The sequence below is a fragment of the Dothidotthia symphoricarpi genome (genome assembly GCF_010015815.1).
Source record: "Dothidotthia symphoricarpi CBS 119687 unplaced genomic scaffold P153scaffold_7, whole genome shotgun sequence".
Taxonomy (NCBI): domain Eukaryota; kingdom Fungi; phylum Ascomycota; class Dothideomycetes; order Pleosporales; family Dothidotthiaceae; genus Dothidotthia; species Dothidotthia symphoricarpi.
This window is the reverse complement of record NW_022985014.1, coordinates 1,382,170-1,406,179: the sequence shown is the minus strand read 5'-3', so window position 1 is coordinate 1,406,179 and position 24,010 is coordinate 1,382,170. Positions and strand designations below refer to the sequence as shown.

At 52.5% G+C, this 24,010-nt stretch overlaps 11 protein-coding genes and 1 pseudogene across 12 annotated transcripts; 5 read left to right on the top strand and 7 right to left on the bottom strand.

Moving 5' to 3' along the window:
- Positions 1–783: 783 nt before the first annotated feature.
- Positions 784–1,662, top strand: P153DRAFT_355945 (uncharacterized protein; the record flags this gene model as incomplete). Its single annotated transcript, XM_033666608.1, has 1 exon — positions 784–1,662. One exon carries the CDS (start codon positions 784–786, stop codon positions 1,660–1,662), a length of 879 nt encoding a protein of 292 aa, XP_033525575.1.
- A 481-nt stretch (positions 1,663–2,143) lies between these two features.
- Positions 2,144–4,023, bottom strand: P153DRAFT_384407 (4-coumarate-CoA ligase-like protein; the record flags this gene model as incomplete). Its single annotated transcript, XM_033670337.1, has 3 exons — positions 2,144–3,180; positions 3,236–3,808; positions 3,927–4,023. 3 exons carry the CDS (start codon positions 4,021–4,023, stop codon positions 2,144–2,146), a joined length of 1,707 nt encoding a protein of 568 aa, XP_033525574.1.
- Positions 4,024–4,541: 518 nt separating this feature from the next.
- On the bottom strand, positions 4,542–5,726 carry P153DRAFT_288057 (uncharacterized protein; the record flags this gene model as incomplete). Its single annotated transcript, XM_033663583.1, has 2 exons — positions 4,542–5,317; positions 5,369–5,726. 2 exons carry the CDS (start codon positions 5,724–5,726, stop codon positions 4,542–4,544), a joined length of 1,134 nt encoding a protein of 377 aa, XP_033525573.1.
- Positions 5,727–5,846: 120 nt separating this feature from the next.
- P153DRAFT_212622 (uncharacterized protein) lies at positions 5,847–7,021 on the top strand. The gene is made up of 2 exons (XM_033662574.1): positions 5,847–6,957; positions 7,006–7,021. Exon 1 carries the CDS (start codon positions 5,906–5,908, stop codon positions 6,863–6,865), a length of 960 nt encoding a protein of 319 aa, XP_033525572.1. The 5' UTR covers positions 5,847–5,905; the 3' UTR covers positions 6,866–6,957; positions 7,006–7,021.
- Positions 7,022–7,213: 192 nt separating this feature from the next.
- On the bottom strand, positions 7,214–7,622 carry P153DRAFT_287507 (uncharacterized protein; the record flags this gene model as incomplete). Its single annotated transcript, XM_033663538.1, has 3 exons — positions 7,214–7,374; positions 7,429–7,518; positions 7,574–7,622. 3 exons carry the CDS (start codon positions 7,620–7,622, stop codon positions 7,214–7,216), a joined length of 300 nt encoding a protein of 99 aa, XP_033525571.1.
- A 1,895-nt stretch (positions 7,623–9,517) lies between these two features.
- P153DRAFT_287688 (glycoside hydrolase family 76 protein) lies at positions 9,518–10,618 on the top strand (the record flags this gene model as incomplete). The annotated part of the gene is made up of 2 exons (XM_033663555.1): positions 9,518–9,648; positions 9,697–10,618. 2 exons carry the CDS (start codon positions 9,518–9,520, stop codon positions 10,616–10,618), a joined length of 1,053 nt encoding a protein of 350 aa, XP_033525570.1.
- Positions 10,619–11,474: 856 nt separating this feature from the next.
- On the bottom strand, positions 11,475–13,009 carry P153DRAFT_365779 (uncharacterized protein). The gene is made up of 2 exons (XM_033667891.1): positions 12,758–13,009; positions 11,475–12,652 (listed from the first exon to the last, which is right to left on the bottom strand). The coding sequence occupies exon 2, from the start codon at positions 12,641–12,643 to the stop codon at positions 11,825–11,827; it is 819 nt and encodes a 272-aa protein (XP_033525569.1). The 5' UTR covers positions 12,644–12,652; positions 12,758–13,009; the 3' UTR covers positions 11,475–11,824.
- A 2,896-nt stretch (positions 13,010–15,905) lies between these two features.
- On the bottom strand, positions 15,906–16,754 carry P153DRAFT_384400 (uncharacterized protein; the record flags this gene model as incomplete). Its single annotated transcript, XM_033670336.1, has 2 exons — positions 15,906–16,400; positions 16,527–16,754. The coding sequence occupies 2 exons, from the start codon at positions 16,752–16,754 to the stop codon at positions 15,906–15,908; spliced, it is 723 nt and encodes a 240-aa protein (XP_033525568.1).
- Positions 16,755–16,963: 209 nt separating this feature from the next.
- Positions 16,964–19,679, top strand: P153DRAFT_355939 (uncharacterized protein; the record flags this gene model as incomplete). The annotated part of the gene is made up of 5 exons (XM_033666607.1): positions 16,964–17,000; positions 17,195–17,315; positions 17,364–17,404; positions 17,458–17,890; positions 17,939–19,679. The coding sequence occupies 5 exons, from the start codon at positions 16,964–16,966 to the stop codon at positions 19,677–19,679; spliced, it is 2,373 nt and encodes a 790-aa protein (XP_033525567.1).
- A 1,356-nt stretch (positions 19,680–21,035) lies between these two features.
- P153DRAFT_365774 (uncharacterized protein) lies at positions 21,036–23,357 on the top strand. The gene is made up of 3 exons (XM_033667890.1): positions 21,036–21,611; positions 21,661–21,740; positions 21,799–23,357. Exons 1-3 carry the CDS (start codon positions 21,182–21,184, stop codon positions 23,191–23,193), a joined length of 1,905 nt encoding a protein of 634 aa, XP_033525566.1. The 5' UTR covers positions 21,036–21,181; the 3' UTR covers positions 23,194–23,357.
- A 10-nt stretch (positions 23,358–23,367) lies between these two features.
- P153DRAFT_212521 (uncharacterized protein) lies at positions 23,368–23,834 on the bottom strand. Its single transcript, XM_033662573.1, has 2 exons — positions 23,678–23,834; positions 23,368–23,619 (listed from the first exon to the last, which is right to left on the bottom strand). The coding sequence occupies exons 1-2, from the start codon at positions 23,739–23,741 to the stop codon at positions 23,444–23,446; spliced, it is 240 nt and encodes a 79-aa protein (XP_033525565.1). The 5' UTR covers positions 23,742–23,834; the 3' UTR covers positions 23,368–23,443.
- On the bottom strand, positions 23,564–23,640 carry P153DRAFT_t49 (annotated as a pseudogene). The gene has a single exon. The product of its transcript is annotated as a tRNA-OTHER (tRNA).
- Positions 23,835–24,010: the final 176 nt, after the last annotated feature.

Here is a 24,010-nt window from a genome sequence, read left to right as displayed (position 1 = left end):
CACAACTATGTTATATCATGACGCTAATATCGACTGTAGGCAGTTGCATTTGAGTCAACGTTGTGGCAATTGCTCTGAATGTCACCAGTGCACCTTACAAAATAGAACTCTCGGGGCTACGACGATAGTCCAGCCAGGAGGTAGTCAAGGACTTCTACAATCTCTATTATATTTTGCATCGTACGCTAAGAACCTCCAGGATCTACTATCCCCGCTTGAAACCAGAACATCAGGCACCAGGTAGCTCTTCTTTTCGGTGCAGTAGCTGGATTTGACGGCGTACGGCGTGGATACTACCAGGTAGATTTGCACAACCTGAACACCTCTAGCATGTCATACCCTGGAGGTCCTCGATGGACTCCAGTGGTTGGCAATTTTTATTTGGCTTGGCTATTCTTGCAAGCTCTTTCACAGACGGTTTGCTCCTGCTTGAGGACAAATAGGGGAAATTTTCGCAGAAGTGATTGAAGGGGCAAGTTTCACGAGAGTTGGCTGTGAACTACGGTTTGCCTTACGTTTCGGTCCCTTGGTGTATACATTGCATGAGGAGAAGCGGGGATTGCGTCCTATAAACCGTAATAGAGGTAATTATGAGCCAGTTTACGGAAAAAATGATAGGCCATCCATGGTAGAGAGGGTCACAGGGTCCATCGATGTTTGATAGCCTACCAGATTCTAGTGCAACCAAACTTGATCCCCTTCTCCAGGAAGTCTTAAGTTGCAGGTATCTTATACTTAAACTTGCACATTTCTTCCTTTCTTTCTCTCGGCACACTTTCCAGGATGGACTTACCACCCTCACGACTACTCTGCACTGCATGCAAGGGGTTAGCTTCACCACCGCCGCCGCCCTACACTCCCTTCTCAACGGAATCACAACCCTCGCACCTCAACACAAAGACGCTTCGCCTTCGTCGCTTTCTGATTGATATCATCGCTTTTGCATATGGCGCAGATCTCATCACGCTTTGCGATGCTCTTTCAGGCACACCCCTTGCCTCGAGCGGTGGTCTCAACCTCCAGGATTTGAGCATACTGTCCCATGACGAGAGAGGCGAGCTCCACCGACTTTCATATGTAGTTCTTGCCTCCTTGGGAAAGGCCGCAATAGGCCTAAAACTCTCAGACCACGATCTCGCCCTGTTGGACTCTGACATTGTCCGTCCCACACACGAACTCAACATCACCTTGTCCTACGTACTGGAGCTTCTCTATTACTATCGCAGGCACAAAGGAGTTGACCGTCGTTTCACAGGTCTCTACGGGTACAGATGCATTCTCTGGCATCGCCTATCAGAAGAAGAGCTCGTTCAAAGGTTGCACTCTGATGATCGCTTGGTAGAACGCATCGCACCTAACGATCGAACACGACTCCTACTCAAGACCGCGATAGCCGATTTTGGAGAGCAGGAACTAGAGAACCAGGCGAAAAGCGGGTCTAAGAGGAGTTTTCGTAGTCCTCAACCGGCCATCGATCTGGCACAACGAGCCATGAAGACTCGAGACTTTCCTTTTCCTTTCCGCCTTTACGAGAGACTTGAAAAAGCGGAGAGAAGGAACGATAGCGCCTTCCAGGGTTACGCACCGGCGCTTGATCTGGCGCGGTTACTCACCAAGGGTCACCGCTACCTTTCTCCTTGCCACGAGACGTCAAAACGGTAACAGTGCAAACGACGTGCGCGGAACTCTTCTAGGTCCAGGTTCACAGGTTCAAAGGTTCAAAGGTTTAAAGCCGACACCTCGCTGGAGAATGAAAGATTAAATAGCAGTGACTGTCCAAAGCACCCCAAGTGATATAATAGGGTGTGAGTGTGACTTGCGGGACTGGAGGGTGGAACGTTTGATAACAACTCAGCTACAGTTGAATCTGATCCTTTTATCCTAGTCCAAATTTTGTTCTGTTCGCTCTCCCCAATCTGACAACCCATTCCTTGCATAAAGTGTAGTCGCTTCTCCCCCTAAACCATGTATGAACCAAGGGGCGAGAACGTAGGAACCGACTTGTGACAGGGTTGCTTGACATGTTTGTGTACTCGTCAGCAAATACTTCCAGGCCGGTAGACATATATTACGGTATAATAAGTAACTAGGAGTATTGGACAAGCTTCATTCTCACTCCTATCTTAACAACAACAACCCCTATCTATAGCTTAGCCCCCCTCTCCCTCTTCGCCAGCACCCTCAAATCCTTCCTCAAAATCTTCCCCGCCGGACTCTTGGGAATGAGATCCAAGAACACAACCCCACCCCTCAACTGTTTATGACTCGCCACATTCTGCCTCACAAACTCCACAATCTCGCTCTCCCCAATCTTCTTCTGATCCGCAACCACATACGCCCGAGGAACCTCATTCGTCCCGTCATCCGTTTCAATTCCGATAACCGCCGCATCCAGGATATCTGGGTGCGACAGCAACACAGCCTCGAGTTCCGCGGGCGCAACTTGCAGGCCTTTGTACTTTATAAGTTCCTTCTTGCGGTCGACAATGTAGAATAGGCCGTCGCGGAACTCGGCGATGTCGCCCGTGTGGAACCAGTCGCCAGTGAAGGATTCCGCGTTGGCGGCGGCATTCTGGTAGTAGCCCTTGCAGACGACGGGGCCTTTGATGAGGACCTCGCCGGGCTGGCCGGGCTCGACGTCCTTGCCGTTGTCGTCGACGAGGCGGGCGAGCATGTTGGGGATGAGCGGGGATACGGAGCCCGTGTCGTCGTTCATGCCGATGGGCATGACTGTTGCGCTGCCTGTAGTCTCGCTGAGACCCCATGTTTGGCTGATGAAACACTCAGGACCCCCGAGTTTCTGACTCGCAGCGTGTTGGAGCTCTTTACCCAGGGGTGCGGCACCCGAGATGGCGATTTCGAGCGTTTTGAACTGGTCTGTTACTGCGGGTGATTTCGCGATGAGCAGATAGATGGGGGGCACCGTGAAGAAGAAGGTTATCTTGTACTTTGCGTTGTACTCGAGGAATTGTGCGAAGTCGAAGCGGGGCATCCAGTATACGATGCCGCCCATATAAAAGGGATTGATGAGGTAGCCTTGAATGCCTGCGATATGGGCGGTAGGGAGATGGGCGACTGTGCGATATTCGAAGTTCGGACGGGAAGTCGAGATCCAGGCTTTGAACATGTCTCCAGGAATCACGGCTTCGGCGACGAGATTGCGATGGGAGAGTTTCACACCTGATGAGTCTATTAGTACCCCTTTTCAATACCGAGAATGTCAAGGGGAAGTTACCTTTTGGCAGTCCCGTTGTCCCTGAGCTATAAATCAAGATCACCAGACTATCTTCCAGCTCCTGTGAATCTGTGATTTTCTGCCATGGTAGCCTATCATTCTCGTTGATCAAGTTCTCTCCCAATTGTCCATCTTTCCCAATGACTTGCAACGTCCAGTCTTTTCCCTCACTCATAAGCAAAACCCTGCCCCCACCGCCTTCGCCCCATCCCGCCTCTTCAGCCGCCTTCACGGCAATCTCCTTCGTTGCGTCACAAGTCACTGATACTTTCGACCCAGCGCCCTGGATCTGCTTACTAAGTTCACCAGCGGTACTTGCAGCGGAAGCAGCGGAGAAAACACCACCAGCACCTATAATACCATACGAAAGGACTGGGAGAAGGTAGTGGCCGGTTGAGATCACAGAGCAGATATCTTGGCCTGCTCCTTTTGCGCCAATGCCAAAGTGCTTGCGAAGTACTGCTGAGGTAGCTTGAGTGAGCGTGCGTGCTCGGGAAATTGTTAAGCGAAGGGATGGGTCTGCGGCGGAGATATGAATAGGTGTGTCGGGTTTTGCTAGGCAGTGCTCGGAGTCTATCGAATATCAGTATTCTTGTATGCAGCGCGATTCTGTCGCGATATCACGTGGTCTTGGTTTACCCAAAGCACCCTGTGATCGATTGGCTGTTGTCCAGACGAAATTGATACTTACCAAACAGCAAACTCAAGATGTCTAGATTTGGCACGGGATATGTCTTCGCAGCGCGATAAACCACGCCGTCAGATGTCTTATCCACAATTGTAGTCATATTAGAAGCGGCGAGTTCTGGAATAGAAGACGCAAGTTGCAAAACACAAAACAAGACAGATTCACTGAAGAGAGGTTGCGCTACGCAAATAAGCTGTTTGAGAGCAATAGGCTTTCTTTTCAATTGTCGTATTGCTGATCTCAGATGTATAAAGGAAGTTGACGTTAACGCCGCGGCACACTCCTTCCCCCTCTCTTGCAATGCTAAGGTCCTCGGCTTACATGATCTGACCCCAGTGATCCTTTAAGAGAAGGGGTGGTGGCTCTTCGGTGGCTTTCGGTAACTTTTGGAAAGTAAGTATTGGCGAGTAAGCGGGGTAAGCTTGAGCATTGAACGAAGTGTAACTTATAGCACGCCAAGACGTCGACGACAAAAGATACATCAGATCTTACGCATGTTCGCTGCAGAGATGGGCAGTGGATGGTGTGCAATCCACCTCCGAATGCATGTCAAGGCTCACCTTTGCAACGTACAATTGATGATGAACATTTTCTTGCATAGTCATCAGCAGTGGATCCTCAACCTCGACGCTTTCTGCTCGGCTCGTCAATATCTGCTCCTTCAGTTGCAAAATTGCTGTTGTTAGTCTCAACTTCGTCAGCTTGGTGACTAGACTTGTTGGGCTTTCGCCTTTTGCGTTTCTTCTTGCCTCCTGGTTGCTCAGCGACGTCCAGTTGTGGTTCCTCTGGCACGATTTCCACGTCCATCGGCAGTGCTGCTGGCCTCTCAATCGCCGGCAAAGTGCTGGCGTCGATATTAGCCTTGCGCATGCCTCTAGGATTCTCCTTTTCGAGAAGCGCTAGATATTCGGCAGTGCGCTTTGTGTGCTCAACTTTGGTCATGACCTTCCAGTCGTCTGGCTTGTTGGCTTCTCTCCACTTTCGCCAAACATCATCGTGCATTACGTTTCCGCTCAGCACGACGAAAGCGCAGCTGTTCCACAGCATGTGCACTGCCTGAATTGGTAGCCACTTTGGCTTCAATTGACCGTGTTCCTTCAGCCAGTATGCTACTTTCGCAGGAGTCTGACAGAGGTTCCTGAGATGAGGCTCGACATAGATTGTGCGCTGGTCCCAGAAAGCAAGGCCATCGTCGTCGACCACGTCGAAGCTGTTATTGGGAACGAAAGGGAGAGGATACGACGACGGTTTGCGACGGACAAAGTAACCGTTCTGTGCGACTTCAAGGATATCGGAGGGATGTTCTTGCAGCGCTTGCTGAAGGAGGACCTGAGTCACTTCAGGCTTCATTTTCGAGATGTTTGGATGCTGGAGAATCGCGGTGAGATGAATAACTATTCCTGAGGGTCAGTTATAGCTTAAGATCTCAGTACACACCAACATACATTTCTGCTCCCCATCCACTACCCTGTGGCGTTCCTCGAGCCATTGTTGCCGCTTCTCCTCTTGGTGAGCATAGTCGGTGAAGATCAGTTCAATCCCAGCAGCCAGCTGCGCGATATACTCTGGCGTGACGGGTTTGACTGTGAACCTAGGCCCGCGTTTGCTAGCTGTACTATCCTTCACTTCCTGTTGAGGGGCGGGAGAATATGTAGTCGTCCTAGTCCTTCTCATAGCCTCGACAAGCACATCTTCGCTGCTGGCTCGAGTATTTTCGGCAGGAGGCTTGAGTGAAGGGGTTGCTGGGGGCTTTGGTCGCTGTTCTCGAACGCCCTTGAGCCTGACAGCTCGCGGAACGAACATCGTGTTAAGCTAACGTGCGAAATTAGCTTGTCGATGTTCATCGCGTGTTACGGAATGGCGCGTCGCGAAAGTGTATGCACGGGCCATATCTCGATGACCGAATCTCCATCTCATCGCGCACCTCCATTGCACTTAGACAAAAACACCTCACACAAACACACCCCAATCTCACGCCCATCATGGCGAAAGAAAAAAACTACAACCCCGTGCAGGCCGAGAAGAAGGCTGAAAAGCAAAAGCAAATCCGCAAGCAAAAAGCCACCCTCCAAACGCAGCGCAACGAAAAGCTCGCGCGCCGAAACCCCGTGCGCATTCAACGAGATATCGACTCCCTCAAAGAACTCGATGAGGGCGGGCAAATTCGTCCCCATGAGCGGCAACGGCTCGCAGAACTGGAGAAAGACCTTGTAGCGGTGAACAAGGCGCGAGTAGCGCTGGGCGACAAGGCACCGCAGTTCAAGCCTGAGCGAGTATTCCACGACGATGTTGGACGGGGTGACAGAGGTGATAGGGGTGGGAGAGGGGGGAGAGGTGGTGTATTGGGCAAGAGGGGGAGGGACGGTCAGAGAAAGGAGGACGATAGTAGCGATTCGGATGCGGACGTAAAGCACATCCCCATGCCACGCGATACGCCACCACCGATACCAAGACGATACCAGCAGCATGCGCAAGATGACGAGGCACCGACTGAGCCGAAGAAGCCAACGATTGTCTACGAAGCTGCGCCGCAAGTTCGCGATCTACGCAAAGAGGCTACGAAGTTCATGCCTACGGCAGTCGCGAACAAGTTGAAGCTCGCGAAGGGTGAGGGGAGATTGTTGGAGCCGGAAGAGTTCGATAAGCTGCAAGAGGAAGGATATATGGATAAGAGCACGGCGGATGCAGAGACAGCAAACGAGCCTACAGCGGAAGCTCAACCAGAAACGAACGACGAGCTTGATGAGTTCATGAGAACACAGCGCGCTTCGGCTAGTGACGCTGCTGAAAAGGCAGTCGAAGCAGCAGTGCAAGAGGCAGAATACGATATGATGGCGGCGGAGGTACGAGGGGAGATTCAGGGATCGAGATCACAAGGATCAGTGGCGGAGAACAAGCTGAGACACGTTGAGATTGAGGAGGTAGAAGATGAAGATATTTGAAGGGTGTTCAAACCAGCCGGCTGCATCCACAACGTGTGCGAACCGCGAAGCAAGAGGGTCTGGATCACGACGTAATATCATACTGAGACATGGTGAGTGTTTCGAATCCATCAGGACATCACGTAATAATCAAGTCGTAGTCAGAACATCATAGCCAGGAGCAGTAGGCGTCACGAATAGACAAGATCAGATGTGTAAAGAAGTTTCTTCATTCATTGTGAGGCTAAAGGGTATCGTGATACATGACTGGCTAGGCCAAAGGCAATGTGCCCCGGAATCCACCCATCAGGAGGAGCCAATGTCGAATGCAAAGATCGTACGAATCACTCTCGCGGTGAGTGGAACCGTCTATTTCTTCTGAGCGCCGCTGAGGGTGTCAGAGACAGAGTTGGCAGCGTTGCCGAGACCCTCCTGGGCAGACGCAAGCATGCCCTTGCCCTCCTTGGAGGCGTCGTCGGTGCCAGAGCGGGTCGTGTCGCCGACCTTCTGGGAGGTGGACTTCTGGCCCTCTGTGAAGAGTTAGTCGATGGAGGGTAGTGGGTGTGTGGTACAATGGTACTGACCAGGCTGGACGGCACTGGCGACGCGGTCACCGGCACCGGACAGGCTCTCGCCGGCCTTGTCCATGGTTGACTTCTGTGAGTCGGGGGTGACTGGCAGATGTTGTCAGTGACTTGAGGTTGGACAAGGTGAGGCAGCAGTGCTTACTCTTCTCCTGGGCCTGCTCGCCGAGTCCCTTGCGACCGATGTCAGACATGATGATTGTTGGTTGGTTGGGTTTGGGAGTGGTGGTTGTGTAGTGGAGTTTGATTGCGTTGTGTTGAAAGAATAGCAGAAACAGCGCACACGAGCAGTATATATACTAATAACTGGAGTCACGGCTGCCTTTCTGACGTCCTACGAAAGATTCACGTCATTGCCCGCGAGCAGCAGGTGCGATCTTGCAGCACAACAAGGTTCTCAACAGGCATCTTTCACATGCCGCCTTTCTAGGGAAAGGGTGTGGTTGCACGCCACAGATAGCCTCGATTGGTCGAGATCAGCGTAAAACGCGCTTGATTGATGGGATTTTGAGTGTTATCCATGGCAAAACGCGTCATTTCTGATATGCAACTTCGCCCAACTGCCCCGCCTGATGCCCCGCGTCGGTCACGTGTCGGTCCTACGTAAGTGTTTTGTCTGTCTTGAGTGTGTTTGACGGGTAGCAACGGTTCACAATAGAGCTCAAAGCTTCAACGTGGCAAGGTTGCACGAGGACTACACGCGGCCTGGTAAACTTTTGTATCACGTTCACAACTTACACGAATCTCTCTTCCACTACACCTTGCGTCATTTGCTTTCCCTGGCGGCGCGTACACGTCTCATCAGCGCTTCGCGCGGTATTCAACTCTTCCCTCTCAGAACCCAGCCATCACAGCAACCCACCTTTTATGTCATCGAGAACGCGAATACGACACAGAGATCCACATTAAAGAAGGGCATTGCTATTACCATGGTCTTACAAATGTAGACCCGGAACCAAGCTACGGCGAAATCTTACAACAACAAGACAACAATATGCAAAATGTGTGTAAAACGTGTACGCCTTTAACCTAACTAGTATATGCCTAAGCTGTTTGGATTGTAGCATCTATTCCTATGGTTTAGTTGTCTTGTTTTGCTGAGGAGAATGTAGCTTGCTTCCGAGTATTTTGACTAGCCTATCAACACGCTCATGAATTGCTGAGTCAAACCCCCTACCTTTTGCGTCCGAAAACGTTCTGCTGAAGCTGTGGATAGGTACACAAGAAAGCCCTTGGCATGCCATTTTAAGTTTCCTGGCTATGATGTGTTTCACACCTAGCGTTCGTCTGAATCGATGTTCCGTTCCGACAAGCGCCCGTCAATCCTTTATACCAATAATAACCTTCAACCCCATTCCGTTGTTTCATTACGCACTCACCACGAGCGCGTCCAGAACAGTACCTGCGTCAACGCATGCGATAGGGTCCACGTAGATAAAAGTTCCGACATCTCATCTCGCTAATCGTAAATAGTTAAATGCTATACCACAGCATGATGATAGCAAACATACCAAGCAGTCTGGCTAGACCTTCTATTACTGCCATTGAGTCGTTGAGGATCAACCCGCGCCTGATCTTGGTATGCCTCACTAACCGCGAGGTTACTCTAATGACAGTGGTATGGACCCCGATCGGATCTTGCCGGTAGGAATCAGAGAGGCAGGATGTTCGTATTGAACACATGATGTTAATGAGCATTTTAACCTCTCCGTGCAGATCTATTAATATGGGTGGTTGTTCAAATCTTTGATATCTTCGTGTATACTCAACACTGCTTTTTTGTTTACTTTTTTTTCTTCAACTCCAGCCTGTATCCCAACCCCTAGTGCTGGCACGGGTTTTGAGGTTGGTTGCTTAGCCACTTGATTGCGGTTCACATTCGTTTCGTTGTACTATACTCAAGGCGTCTCACTGAGGCATAAAACGAAAGGACTGCCCTTCTACATTCCATACATTCTTTGTTGTCGAATACATCAACTCCAAACTTCCTCAAGCATCAACTTCAAACTCTCAACACCAACCTAAACTTCTTTTTCACACCAACATCAAATTCTCTCGGCATCTGTGGCTCTGAAGCACTCCTCATATAATGGTCCATTTCAGATCGCTGCTTTTACCTCTGTTGTATCTGAGCCCTGCGCTGGCAGACTTTGCAGATAATGCAAATACGGCTATCAAAACATTGCAGGACACATGGTACAATGTTGACACCGGCCTTTGGTAAGCACTGTAGAACACCAACATGAACAATCATCTGACTCTACCAAGGGACGACCTCTGGTGGCAATCCGGCAACATGGTAGAAACGATTGCGCGATTCGGACAACGCGACTCATCGTTCAAGCAAGCAGCAATCGACATCATCTCCAACACATACGCAAAGTCCAGCAATCAGCACGGCCACAAAGCCTGGAAAAACGAGTTTTACGACGACATGGGCTGGTGGGCTATGGGATGGATTGCCTCCTACGATCTCACCGGTGACCACAAGTTCCTCAACACCGCCAAAGATCTCTTCGAAGACATGACCGGCGGCTGGAACACGCCCTGCAACGGCGGCATCTGGTGGAACAAGCAACACGACTCCATCGCCGCGATATCCAACGAGCTCTTCCTCTCCGTCGCCGCGCATCTCGCAAACCGTGCGAACGGTGCGGAGAAAGCCCACTACCAGAACTGGGCGCAAATGGAATGGGACTGGTTCTCCGAGTCGGGCGTCATCAACGCAGACAGGCTCATAAACGACGGCATCGACAAGTCTTCCTGCAAAAACGACGGGAGAAACACATTCACATACAACCAAGGCGTTATTCTTGCCGGCTTGTCCGAACTCGCTAGAGCAAAAGGTGACGGCGACCTCATCCAACACGCCTACAACATCGCCAATGCGGTTATCTCGCGCCTCACGAAGGATAACAATATCCTCAATGAGCCCGTGGGCAATGTTCTCGACATCCAAAGCGCGCTGTTCAAGGGCGTGTTCGTGAGGGGGTTGTCGGTGTTGAATGAGAATAAGCCGCAACAAGCATATACCGACTTTCTGAAGAACAATGCTAATGCGGCTTGGTCGCGGGCAAGGAAGAGCAATGGTGTTATTGCGGAAAAGTGGCAGGGTGGCTCAAACAATGCTAATGCGGCGAGCCATGCTGCGGGGATCGATGTCCTGGTTGCTGCCAGTCGCTTAGGTTGACGATGGTGTGAGTGAGAGGTTTGCGGTTCGATGTTAATGACCTTATGAGTTCTATGATCTATACCCTTTATGTGTTACGAGGGGTTTACTGGCAGGCGTTATTTGAAGGTTCTTGTATGTACTGTTCTAGATATGTCTTCTTCTCTTGCGTTTATAGACGATTCTCTACGAGTCTCCGCGTTACATTGGTTCTACTTTAGCAATTCTGGTGTCTTTGGGAATATAATTCTTTCTGAAAAAGATTCCTTTTCTTCCCTACAACTTCTTCCTGCCCTTGATACATTCTCTAGTAACGTTCTTCAGCGTCTATGGAATCTTCAGGAGTGTTTATTCAAGTTATCCCTTCTAAATACATGCAACCTACCGCAGTAACCCAATAACAAGGATTTTCACTCCAAACATCGACTTAACAAAAATACCTAAAGTTCTACCCACCGTATACAAGAGAGCATAGCTGCACCATACCAACCACTCAGCACCCACTGTCGTTACCCTATATCACTACTCAACTACCGTTTAACTCCTTCGGTACATGGACTGTTGCAATTGTCAGGTTCTTCCAATGCTAACACACCCCTGCCATCATTACCAGGACAGGGGTGGATGGAAGGAAGGATTGTCTTCTCAATTGCGTGCTTGCTTATTAGGATCGACTGAGGGAGAGGGAAGTGGTTAGGACGGGATGGGACGGGGATGATTGGTTCGGATCTTCGTTTGGGGTACGTGTATTGGCGTCGTAAGCTGGCCAGAACTATCCCTTTCCCCCTTGTCATGAAGACGGGGATCTTGTGGGTTTTATGGATGCATATTCTAGTTTTGTTGAGTCATGGTATGTACTTCTTAGTGAAAATATAGTGGTTGGACTACTGTATTCATCGACTAGGAGTGCAGCAGGCTGGTTGACGTATATTTGTAATACTCAAGGCGTAAAAGCTTCGCTCGAGTTTTTGCATGTAGCCGTCAAGCTAGAAGACTTTGCTGCAGCTTCGTTCTGGGTATCTCGACTATCCGAGAGCCAGTCTGCCTATTTTACGGTCAAAAGAAAAGAGGAAACGAAGTGAAACAAAACGATTGGGATATGATCTTGAAGAAGGTGCAGTAGAAAGAACATATCCCAGGAAGACAAGAATCGAAAAGAGACTGCAGCGTAAATCATCAACCGTATCCCCCAACCCACCACGTCATAACGTCGTAAAAAAGCACGCATTACACAGGACCAGCCTGCCGTCGCGAAGCAACACTAACATGCTGCACCACCCTCCGTCTCGCCTCGCCCCGTCGCCCCTCCCTCCCATGCGTAACAACGCCATTCCCCAGCCCCCTCTCCAGATTATGATTCCCACCTAACAACTCCTTCAGATCCCCGTCCCCGATCAACTTCCGCTGCCACAACCACCTATACAGCGCGAAATCCGGCCTCGACAGCCTCAGCGTCTGCCCGAATATGGCGTGCTCGCGCTCAATGTGCTGCATCCGCGCGCTCCAGCCATGATCGCATGTCACAGCCCATTCACAGAGCGGACATTGCACTGATCGCGGGGGTTCTTCGCCCCGGAAGTGTGACAGGCAGTGCGTCGTCCATTCATCTGCGTCGCAGGAAATGTATCCGCAACCGAGGAACCAGAACGTGCACTCGTAGACGGGCAACATGATGTGTGCTGCGGGGCGCTCGAGGACGCCATTGTTATCCTCGAGGAGTGGTAGCCCCGGGAACTGGTCCGCTAGATTCGTGTTGAGGGAAGTTTCTGTGGGTGTAGCGTCTGTGTTTGCGTAGTGTGAGAGTAGGGAGGGTGGGTGTGTGGAGGGGCATGTGGAGGGGTTTGAATGGTGAATGCACAGCGCCATGGACGACGAGATGCTGCGGATCGACCGCGGGTATTCATTTGCACTGGGTGAAGAGGAAGGGAAGGGCACCAGGCCAAGGGGAAGGTCAAAGTGTACCAGTCGGGCGTGGATGTCGGGGTGTCGTACCCAGTCGTCGAGTTGTGGGGTTACGATGCGGTCGAGCCTGTCCGCGAGGGACATGGCGGGGCCCTGTGGCGCATGTGTGTCAGCCTTGCGGTCAGGATGTGAGTGGTACATGGACAGTGTACAGCCTCGTGGATGCGAGGCTGAGCACGACGGCGAGTCAGAACTTACTGGCGGTTCGCGACGTCGCGAGACTTTCGTGTGGCTCGAAGTTCGTATATGGACGCAGGGCTGAGCGTCGGTTTGTATCGATGGGATCATGAGCTGCTCACCATATCGACCGCGTTCTACGTGTTCAAACCTCTCCTATATATCCATCGCATGCACATACACGCGCGGAAGAATCTTACTTGGTGAACACACTCGCGCACTTGAGGCTCTGCGGTGATCGCGATACACTCTGACGTGTTGCACCTCTCCAAAATGCTTGCCCACCCACACCCTGTCCCCATCGATACGGACGAACAGTCGCGGCGCACCTCAGCCGTCGATACGTCCGGTATCAAGACCCGCCATGCAGGCCAAGATATTTGCATCATTAGCCCTGGGGGTTGCAAATACGAGTACGCGGGAACGCATAAGCGCGAACCCATTACGAGGTGTATCCCAGCATCGCCAACCACTCCCTGGTATGGAGGATGTGTTTGAAGTAGAGTGGTATATTAGTATCGAGTCCAGTCTCCCTGCGTTGTTAACATTTTTGCGCTCCCGTACGTCATGATGGCAGGTTGACTCCTCGAGATGCTCCTCCATCCTCGCAGCGAGCCAAGTATTAGCGAGGAACAACCACTGGTATGATGTCTTGGTTGTTTTCCAGCTTATGTTCTGCTGCAATTAGATCCGATACACTCGGCCTCGAGCAACGCCTGGTCTACTTGGAAGGTAGACCCAAAGAATACAGTGCGAACAGGCCTGGCCTGTCCTTTCCATGCGCGAACTCAAAGTCAGAAGGTGACCAGTCGTACATTGTCTGTCCTCAGGATTGTCTATCCTGAAACATGAGAGCCTGGCGTAAACCGTTTCATGAACGGCTGGCTGTCTTTCATCGTTTGCTTTTCGAGTTTCTCAACATCGTTTACTGCGACCTGCGAGACGGAATCGTCTGAACCATTCGCTTCTGCTACTTCGTGCTTCGTCGCAGATGGGCTTTCCCAACCCTCATAAAAACTGTGTTATTGACAACCATTGTGCGAGATACTTCGGGGGGAAGGCGGATATATGTGGTACGAAGACGGGAACTGCGAGCCTTGGAGAAAATGGAACAGGGGCTAGAAAGGGTGCAAGGTGGCTAAATCCAGGGTCCCTTGGACCAATGAGAGGCTTGTCGTATTCTCTGCATTTGCCAAAAGTCGGCGCCACGCATTACTTACCCTTTCGGAAAGATACTAATGAAGATTCAGACGGACGCGACATTCTCGAAATATTGCTGAGGAGAATTTTTGGGTAGCGATGGGTAAGTAATCTCGGCAAACGTTAAGACAATAAAGTTTAAATGCCGAACTGCACGTTTCGCCCCAATCGTGGCCCGCAATTATATCGCAAAGGTACCTGGCCCGCGGTCTCTGCTTCTACCTAATGAGAGAGAGAGAGGCTGATGGGTGATCGACACGGACTTCCCGAGCGCCACAAGAACATCGTACCACGTCGCTTAGATGAATGTAGGCGTCTAGAGAAGCTCAGGGATGCGGCTAGTGATGTTTCAAGCAGTGGGACAAGGGTACACGTCGTAAAAGCCACTGGAACATGGTGATTCGATGAGTTCTGCCGAATCCAATGAATCGTAGTCGACGTGGCAGGCCTACTGTTGGTGCCAAGCATTTGATGCAGAGAGAACCTACATCTTGGGTTTAACGTGCATACCGGTATACAGATGCAGATTGCCCCTGTGTCGTGGTACACTGTTTTGCTGGTTGCCTTGCCGTATTATTATAGAACGGGACACAGGCGGTGTGAAAGGGCGTGTGAAGATCGGAGCGCTCGTGCGAAGAACTAGTTGCACATCACCGCATTTCCGAGTTGAACCAGGCTACAGTCCTTGCCATTCCACGAGGCAACTAATCGTTGCCGCAAGACAATACGAGTCCGCCGACGAAGTGAGCCCCCGCAGTGAGCCCCTGTACCCTGCGTATGCCAAGTGTTGAGATTGAACAACACAAGGTAGATATTCCTGTGTCAACGGGGCCTACTGGTTGGACCACCGAATCCTACAACTGGATCGTCTTTGACGGAAAACGGTCCGCAAGGGGTCTGGTGAACCGGTTCTGAACTAGGCATGGTGTTGTCTGTGGTTCGTTGCCGTGGTCTGGGAATGTGGTTGTTCAATGATAAGACGATGAACTGCATAAGACGATTTCTGTCAATGTGCTCGACGCGTGGTTTCCCGCTGTCAAGTGTCAGTGTACAACCGCGGTGTAGGGATTACGGATAAGACGAGCCCAGGGCGTACAGACTACAATCAGCACACCTCTCAAGCACGAAGTCAGATGATCGAGGGTCAGAAAAGTCAGAAGATATAGGATGCATCACCTGCTGCAGTGAAGTGAAACTTTTCGAAAAAGCAAAGGATGGTTGACGTGATGCAACGACTTGATTGCTGTGGGTCTGATGAGATGACAGTGCAGAGGCGAATCGTCATCTGCAAAGAGACGCGCACAACTGTGCATCTGAAACACAATTGTGTAGTCGATATTAATAGAGAGCACGAAAGGCTATTTGTGTGATTGTAGGTAATCGCTTTGGCTGGGCGATACTGGCCGCCTTGTGGCATCATGCAGTACTTCCGACATGTAAGTGACAGGAGCTTAGCGACATTCAGGTCAGCAACTGATTGTGATACGTTGCGATTTCCCTACGCCTCAACTCGTATTGTGCTTGATAGTTGTCGCTATGGTTAATGTCTGGCTGCAGTAACGGCTCGGGCTCGGTACGAGACTCGATCCGTGCCAGTCTTAACCTGTCAAGCTATGGGCGACACGTTCCGAAGCAGACTCTCCCGTTCCTATAGCGCTTGAGCAATCCAATTGAAGAGGATTCGATCCTGTTTGGGTCTGCCCTGACAGGGGCGATGCAGTGCTGACAGACGGCAGGGCTCCAGATTGATAATGGCCTTGTGGGGACGGAATACAAGCTCTCCGGGGGGATTTCAGGCTGTCGTTGGGAGCCTGACTGAGGAATCAGAGATGACAGGCTGCGCACGAGCCCTCATTTCGCGTCCGTGAAGAACGTTTCGTGTTCGAGAGGGCTTGCCTAGCCGGATGCGTACGGAGCAGGTAAGCGTTCGACGACGTCAGACGTGTGGACCTGCCACGACGAAATTTTGTTATTGGCTGCTGGGGGCCTGTTGAGTTGGAGTGGATGCTGCAGAGAACGCAGGAACGAGGACGAGTTGAAGACTCTGAAGACGCGAAGGAAGTGCACAAGCAAGACCGCAGGTGGTGTGCGTGGTACAGTCCAGTGAAGGGGGGTCGAGTGAGCGGCGCCAACTTTCATGATAGGAGCCGCTCAGATCCTCTGCAGGTCGAGGAAAGGCGATGATGCGGATCTCCAATGACGCCCGGCGCCACGGCGCGAGCTTGACAGGGCCTGCAATCGATAATTTCAGACCGGCGCCGAAACGCGCGGAACCCGTATGTTGTGTCGACACGCGCTGTGTAAACAGCGTGAGGGCCGTTGTTGTGCTCGCGTCTTCGCAATAGCGACGCCGGACAGCATCGCCATGTCCACAACAGTGGAACAGGCGGCGCGGACCAAGGTCAATGACAGGGACAATGACGATGCGTCGAGCACGGCCCCGCCATGAGAATCGGTGTTGAGTCTGGCGGGCGTCGCAGCGATAAGTGCAGGCCTGCTCTGGGAAATGCACTAGCCCCTTAAGAAAACGGGATATCGAGCCAGCAAGCCAGCAAGCAAGCTCTTAGATGCAGCGCATCAACCCTCAAACTTCCCTCAGCTCCGCGCTGCTCCGTCCACTGCTTCCTTTCTCCTCGACTTTGCATCTGAACCTCGTTGCTTGTTGCTCTTCCCTGCCGCGCCTGCCCGCTGTTGTGCGCTCCTTCCCATCCTCGCACCAGCCGTGGTAGCTTCCCAGCCTGCCTGCGCCATCTGCGCCGTTGCGACTAACCCGTCGCTCTGCCACCCGCGCCTCTCCTTCAGCCTCTGTCTGTTCCATGTCGCCCCAGTAAACACCGCTCCGTCACCGCACGCTCGTTTCCGCTCCATCTTAATCGATAATCTCGTCGCCGCTGCTGCTTCCGGCGTTGGCCTATTGCGCCCGCTCGCACATAACGCGGCCCCGACAGCCAACTTTTTGGCTCCCGTCCTGCGCCTCCATCTCACCCCCCAACACCACCAACAACAACACTTAGGCCACCGTTCGATATGGCTCCCGCTGTCCCTAGACTGCGGATCCTGTCAGGTACGTCATTTCATGGCACACTGTCGCACTGTAATCGCGAGCAGGTCCCCCACACGTCCGCCATGCCCGCTCTACCCGCCATCTTTCATGTACAGGCAGCAGCGACAGCAGCAGTAATTTCTTTTTGTGCATTACATCACCATGCGCGCCAATGTTGATACGTCCCGTGACAACACGATGCTGACAACACACAGTGGGCGGAAACGCCGTCTCAGCCTTTCTATCGTGGCGGTTACAAGCGACAAACGCCTGCGATGTCACACTTGTGTGGAAGTCGGGATATGACAGCGTTGCTCAATACGGCATCTCCTTCAAGTACGACTTTGGCTCTCGATTACATGACAGCAGCTAACCGCGTTCCAGATCCGCGCTTTACGGCAACGAAAGGTTCAAGCCTCACTCTGGTACGTTCCGACTCTCCTGCTTCTGTGTGAGATGATGCTAACACCACGCCCAGTCGTTCGCACACCCGAAGATGCTGCCCATTCTTCCAAACAGCCTTTCGACTATGTTCTCCTCTGCGTCAAAGCCCTTCCCGATGTATACGATATCGCCAACATCATCGAGTCGGTCGTCTCTCCTCAGCACACGTGCATCCTTATGAATACCACACATAGCCTGGGTGTCGAATCATATCTGGAACAGCGTTTTCCTACCAATGTCGTGCTATCATTGGTATCTGGAGCAGAGATTTCGCAGATTGGAGCAAGCGAGTTTGAACACAAGGGGGCCACAGACATATGGGTCGGCCCTGCGAACAAAAACCCTTCCATCCCGGCTCAGATCCAGTCTGACATGGCAGAGGCTCTTGCCATGACATTGGGTTCAGGCCAAGTGGATTGCAAAGTTTCCACCAATATTCGACAACAGCAGTATGAGCGTATGATTGGGTAAGTCATGTGTCTCCCCATTCCATAACATTGTCTAATTCACCACAGTCCAATCGCGTTCCAACCGGCCAGTGTTCTCTTTGAAACACCTAACCACGCAGAGTTGATCCAAAAGGTCGGCGTTCGTGCCCTTATCACTGGTGTTATCGACGAACTCCTCATGCTCTCCCAAGCTCAGGGTTGCTCATTTCCCGCCGACTTCCGGGAAACAACAATCGATCAGATGACACAACATCAGGAGAGCAACAGTACTATGTGGATGGACTTCGAGGCTAAGCGCCCTATGGAGATCGAAACATATCTTGGATCTCCGTTGAAATTGGCACAAGAAGCCAACGTCCTGGTCCCACGGATCGAGACTCTTTATGCCACTCTCCATCATTTCAACATTGCGAACCGAAATCGACCAGCTGCCACCACAATGCCTCTACACTCGCAAAACGGACACCCGCCACCTCCAAGACTCTCATCGGCACCGCCTTCGCGAGGGCCTTCAGGTCCAGGCGGACCGGGACCCATGATGAATGGAAATGGCCCGATGAAGGGTGGACCTCGACCGGGAAGCCGTGCCCCATCCGTTAACGGAGGACCTCCTCAAATGCGCCGGGGACCTCCTCCAGGCCCAATGAATGGACCCCCTATGAACGGTGGGCCTATGAACGGGTTTCCCCCACGAATGCACAGCGGGCCTAACGGCCAGCGCCGCCCATCTCTCGAGGACAACACTCTGGAGGAATTCTCGCATCTCATGCTGTACGATGAAGCAGCCGAGGGTGGGGCCCCCAACGGTAGCAATGAGAGCGCTGGAAACTCATCCAACAACCTTGCTCTCCGAGAAAGGGAGCTTATGCTGAGGCAGCGGGAGCTCCAGCTCAGGGAGCAAGAGATGAACATGCGTCGCGGACCCATGCCTGGACCAGGACCTCGAGGTCGTCCCCCGCCACCCCAATCAATAGGTGGTTATGACGATGACGACGACGAAGATGACTTCTTTGACCCAATGGGCGGTCGTGCACCTGGGCCGCCGATTGATCCTGACAATTTTGACATGATGAGCGTCACGTCGCGTCGCAATCGCAAGGCCCCCAGCGCCAGCCAAATTCGCAACAATCCTGAATTGGCAGCATATGGTAGCGGCGGCTCGAACGGGCGGTCAAGGAACCCATTCTCGCGTCCTGGCATGAACAAAAACCGTACCAGCGCAAGAACAATGGCGGATGTTCCCGGCCTCCATGAATCCATCATGAACAACCCTCTCATGGGCTACTCGTCCAACCGATATGGGGACGTTGATCGTGGCGCCATGGGTGCGCAATCGAGAACCAACTCACTGACTGCAACGCGTCTAGATGAGATTCAAGGGAACGGGAGTTATGGTGGTGGTGCATATCCTTCAATGAGCCGCCGCACAAGTCAATCGCCCGGCAACCCTCTCAGCCCTGGCCCCAGACCAATGGGTCGTCCGTCGCCCCCGAACAGCTACGGTCCCAACATGATGCCTACGAACGGGATGCCTCCCAACGGAATGCTCCCCAACGGCCGTCCGTCGCCTCCTGGCATGAGGCAGCCCGTTCCAAGACATCCCCCGGGTCTCGGAAACGCAGTGGCACCACAACAAGTTGAACAACATGCCGGGGTGAGCACTCTTTATCCGCCCAAGTCTCGTCCTCAAGTTCGCAGTCTGACAGGAAGCGCCAGCGCTAGTTCTGAACCGCTGGATAGCACTGAAAACTCTGCGCACAGTAGCCAGAGTAGCCTGGGACCCCGTCCTGCAGTCGGCGTTCGGTAATAGAGGGGATTTGTACGATCACATTTGCGGCGACGGGCTTGGTATATGTTGTCACTTTGCATGGACACGCTCTTCGAATCGGCGATACTTTTGACGAAAAACTATCTTTGGGTTGGGAAGCCGGTGTATTCTCGACGGACCCATCTTTTCCTGACATTTGCTGTTGACAGCCGCTTTCGACTCATCTTTGGCTCTTCTTCCCAGCTTTCTTTTCAGCAAGACGTACACAGATGGGATCTTGTTACCGCCCGACAGGTGAATATCGGGGTCGGGCGGGCTTCATGAACAGCCAGGGGCTGGGTTGGGAAGCTTGTGGCGGATAATTAATGACGAACTTTAGAGCTTGGTCCTGAGAGGGCTTTTGCACGTAAACTAGCAGACTGTGTCAGGTTGTCACCTGGGGTTTCTTTTGTCTATATGGTATACATTGTAGACGCCCACTGCGGTGGTGGCGCTTTTTGCTCCTTCACCATACTGGCACCCGCTAATCATGGTTTCGCATGGGTGTCCAGAGGTGCTGGGGTCTCTTTGTTTTCTTTTCTGGGAGTTTGCGATACATACACATGTCTTTTTTGTTCTGTCTTTGATGGGCATATTTTGTTTTGTTGTTGCGATGCAGTAGTGGTCAAATCCCTCTTGTGCTGTTTTGTAATGTTCCTGGACTAACAACCATGTACTATTACTACCATCATATATTCATGATCTGGGGTGGGTGGTTTGGAGAAATCATAGGTGGTAGAATGTGTAGAGAATTCATTTTTCAACAGTTGGACAAGTACAGATTAGATTTCGCATGTAACTTTGTGCCTCGAATACAAAGTTAGCACGTCCAGCGTATCCCGGAGATTTTTTCAAATGCCAGACGCAAGCTGCGTTCGCGTGAGGCTGGAATTGCAACAAGACTGGAATGGATGCAACATCAAAGGTAGGCGCGTCATATTTTAGGGACATAAAGTACACAGCTTCTACACTAAATCTGTATGTGGTTGTCAAGATGGGTGTTGCAAGTTCTTCACTTCCGACAGGTACACTTGACCAGGAGGGGAGACGTAGCCACTGACGTCACGCGACCCAGTCTATGTGGAGACACGATACCAAGCTTTATTTTTCTGAGCACAAAAACGGCCAGCAAGACTACAGCAATGGTTGCTGCAAAAGAAGGAGGTCGGACGTACCCCAGTAATACTCAAGGCATAAAATTTGTACACAAACTTTGCACGCAGCTGTCAAGATGTTGCAAGATGTAGCCCAGAGATCGCCTCACGATGCGTTCTCTGGGGATGGCGCTAGTGTAGGGTAGTGCAACGCAGTGTTAAGCTTCCCCTCAAAAAGGCCTCTCGGTGCTCCAATTGCAAAGCACAGCGCCCTCTCTCGGACCTCAGGCTGACATGCAGGCGATTCCTGCAGAGGCAGAGCACCGGTAACTGAGTGTCGTTTGCAGCCTGACGGTTGCCCCTCGTTTGGTCATTCGCCGGTCCGACATCCACAAAGTGGGGTAGGCCATGGTCGGTGGACAGAATCGCAAGAGCAGCAGTCCACCTGCACCATTAAAAGCTCCGGGCTCGCCCAGCAGCCATGTCTCGGTCTCGACGTCTCCCCACTGTGCCACCACACATCCCCGCCCTGCTCTCGCGACCCACACAGCTGTCGGCATCTTGGTCGTCGCACTTGCGCTAGTCTCCCAGTTCTTCTTCACCCCCCACTTCCCTCGCAGCCTCCTAGACCACCTCGCACGAGACCACCCGCCTGTGCTCTCCGACGAGTCGCTCACCTGCCCGACGCCCACGCAGCACGTCGAGTTTGCCGGCACCTTCTACACCCACCCCGAACGCAGCATGGCACTCGCAGACCAGGCCAGGCGCGTCGCCGCCGAGTTCGACTTCAGCACCGATGCCGTGAACAAGGCCGTCAGCGAGTTCATCCGGGAGATGGGTACGCGTCAGAGGGCTCGCCGGACTAAGCAGACGCTGACAGTGTGCAGACGAGGGCCTGGTGAAGGAGGGCACTGAGCTGAGCCAGATCCCGACCTACGTCACCGCGGTCCCCAATGGCACCGAGAAGGTATGCAGCCGGCACGAGTGAGCACGAGCATGCGCGACTATGGCTGACTGTGCTGCAGGGGCTCTACATGGCCGTCGACCTGGGCGGCACAAACTTCCGCGTGTGCTCGATCCAATTGCACGGCGACACCACCTTCTCCCTCACCCAGTCAAAGGTCGCCATACCTCGCGAGCTCATGGTAGCCAAGACGTCCAAGGAGCTCTTCGCCTTCCTCGCCAAGCAGATCGAGCACTTCCTCAAGGCCCACCACGAGGACCACTACGCTGGGACACTGAAACGCAGGCAGACTGGAGGTGCCGCCGAGGAGATTTTCAACCTTGGCTTCACGTTCTCGTTCCCGGTGCAGCAAATTGGCATCAACAAGGGCATGCTCATGCGCTGGACGAAAGGCTTCGACATCCAGGATGCCATCGGCAAGGACGTCTGCGCCCTGTTGCAGACTGAGATTGACGAGCTGCATCTCCCCGTCAAGGTGGCTGCTCTGGTCAACGATACCGTAGGGACCCTCATGGCGCGCTCATACACGTCGCCTGGCAAGACCGGCACTCTGCTCGGCGCCATCTTCGGCACAGGCACCAACGGCGCCTACGTGGAGAAGCTGGACAAGGTCACCAAGCTCACAAAGAGCAAGGACGCTGGCGAGTTTGACAAGTCGACCGGCGAGATGATTGTCAACACCGAATGGGGCTCGTTCGACAACTCCCTGCGCACCCTCCCCAACAGCCCCTACGACATCGAACTCGACGAAAAGTCTGTCAACCCTGGCATCCAGATGTTCGAGAAGCGCGTGTCGGGCATGTTCCTCGGCGAACTTCTGCGCCTCGCCCTGGTCAAACTCGTCAAAGACCCCAAAGTCCCGCTCTTCCAAGACGACAACTCGGCCTCCAACGACGTCCACAGCACCACACAAATTCAAGATGGCAGCCCAATCTGGAAGCAATGGGGCATTGACACTAGCTTCCTGAGCACCTGTGCAGGCGACAGCAGCCCTGGCTACCGCATGCTGAGGCAGACGCTGGACAAGGAATACGACATCTCGGCCGTCAGCGCCGAAGACGCCGAAGCCGTGCGCGAGATCGCCGGCGCCATCGGCCGTCGCGCCGCGCGCCTCTCCGCCGTCGCCATCGCCGCCATCGTCATCAACACGGGCCGCCTGGACAAGAGCACACCCGGCACCGCGACGACGGAGCAGAAATCCGGCATCGACCCTCCCCGCGGGAACGTCGACGTCGCCGAGGAAGACATCATCGACGTTGGTGTCGACGGCAGTCTGGTCGAGTTCTACCCCGACTTCGAGGACCATATTCGTCAGGCCTTTAGGGAGATGCCGCAGATTGGCGAGCGGGGAGAGAAGAGGATCAGGATTGGTATTGCGAAGGATGGGTCTGGTGTTGGTGCTGCGTTGATCGCGCTGGTTGCTGGGAAGGTGGCGGCGCCTACTGAGGAGGATTAGATGGGTTGGTGTTGGGGTGTTGAGGGGATTTGCGATCTTGAGCCATATATGATGGAGATGATGGATATGAGAGATGAACTGTACTTGTCATGGTGTGTGTACATACAAGACCTGTCATCCCAGAAGTGGGAACTACAATATAAAAGCATATTCTTGTTATGGCAGAAAACTATTAAACTGCAACTGCTGGTGAGTATATTCTAATAACAGAGAGAGTGGCCTGAGCCATGACACCGACAGCACGAAAAAACTACCATGAACAACGCACAGATTCCATTATGTATCCGCCACACAATGCATCGCCTGCCTTCTTTGTCCACACACGCATCACATTTGCACTGGCCAAAAAAACCGCAAAAAAGAAACCGCCCGACCAGGGACTCGAACCCTGAGCCTTGAGATTAAAAGTCTCACGCGCTAACCAATCTGGAGAATGTGTTAATTGCCGTTGCCGAGCAATTGTAGGGGTAGGGGGAAAACTTACTGTGCCAGCCGGGCTGATTGAAGGGATTGATGGGAATATGATGAAAATATGGGTATATATACATTTGCGTATTGATGGAGAGGAGGGAAGATGGGTGAGAAGTGGAGTGTTTGGCGTGGTGGAGTCATGACGTTGTGTGTTTGTTTGTTGGGTTGGCGAAGGGCGGGGTGGGGTAGAGTGGAATGCATCACGTAGTGGCGTATTAGACTCATCCATTCCTCACTTCAAGCGACAGCCCAATGCAGCATCACACACACACGCACACACATATCAGATATAAGCGAAGATAGAGTCGTGTCAATTTGCTTAGTCCATTCTCCCCCCGGTAAGCTT

What these genes read in the sequence shown, in the direction of transcription:
- P153DRAFT_365779 (XM_033667891.1), bottom strand. Translation starts at nt 12,643, where the DNA reads ATGTCCCTCGCGGACAGGCTCGACCGCATCGTAACCCCACAACTCGAC.
- P153DRAFT_365774 (XM_033667890.1), top strand. Translation starts at nt 21,182, where the DNA reads ATGGTCGGTGGACAGAATCGCAAGAGCAGCAGTCCACCTGCACCATTA. An exon ending in CGAGTTCATCCGGGAGATGG is followed by an intron (nt 21,612 to 21,660) that starts GTACGCGTCAGA and finishes GACAGTGTGCAG; the next exon opens with ACGAGGGCCTGGTGAAGGAG. An exon ending in TCCCCAATGGCACCGAGAAG is followed by an intron (nt 21,741 to 21,798) that starts GTATGCAGCCGG and finishes ACTGTGCTGCAG; the next exon opens with GGGCTCTACATGGCCGTCGA.
- P153DRAFT_212521 (XM_033662573.1), bottom strand. Translation starts at nt 23,741, where the DNA reads ATGTATATATACCCATATTTTCATCATATTCCCATCAATCCCTTCAAT. An exon ending in CAATCAGCCCGGCTGGCACA is followed by an intron (nt 23,620 to 23,677) that starts GTAAGTTTTCCC and finishes CACATTCTCCAG; the next exon opens with ATTGGTTAGCGCGTGAGACT.
- P153DRAFT_212622 (XM_033662574.1), top strand. Translation starts at nt 5,906, where the DNA reads ATGGCGAAAGAAAAAAACTACAACCCCGTGCAGGCCGAGAAGAAGGCT.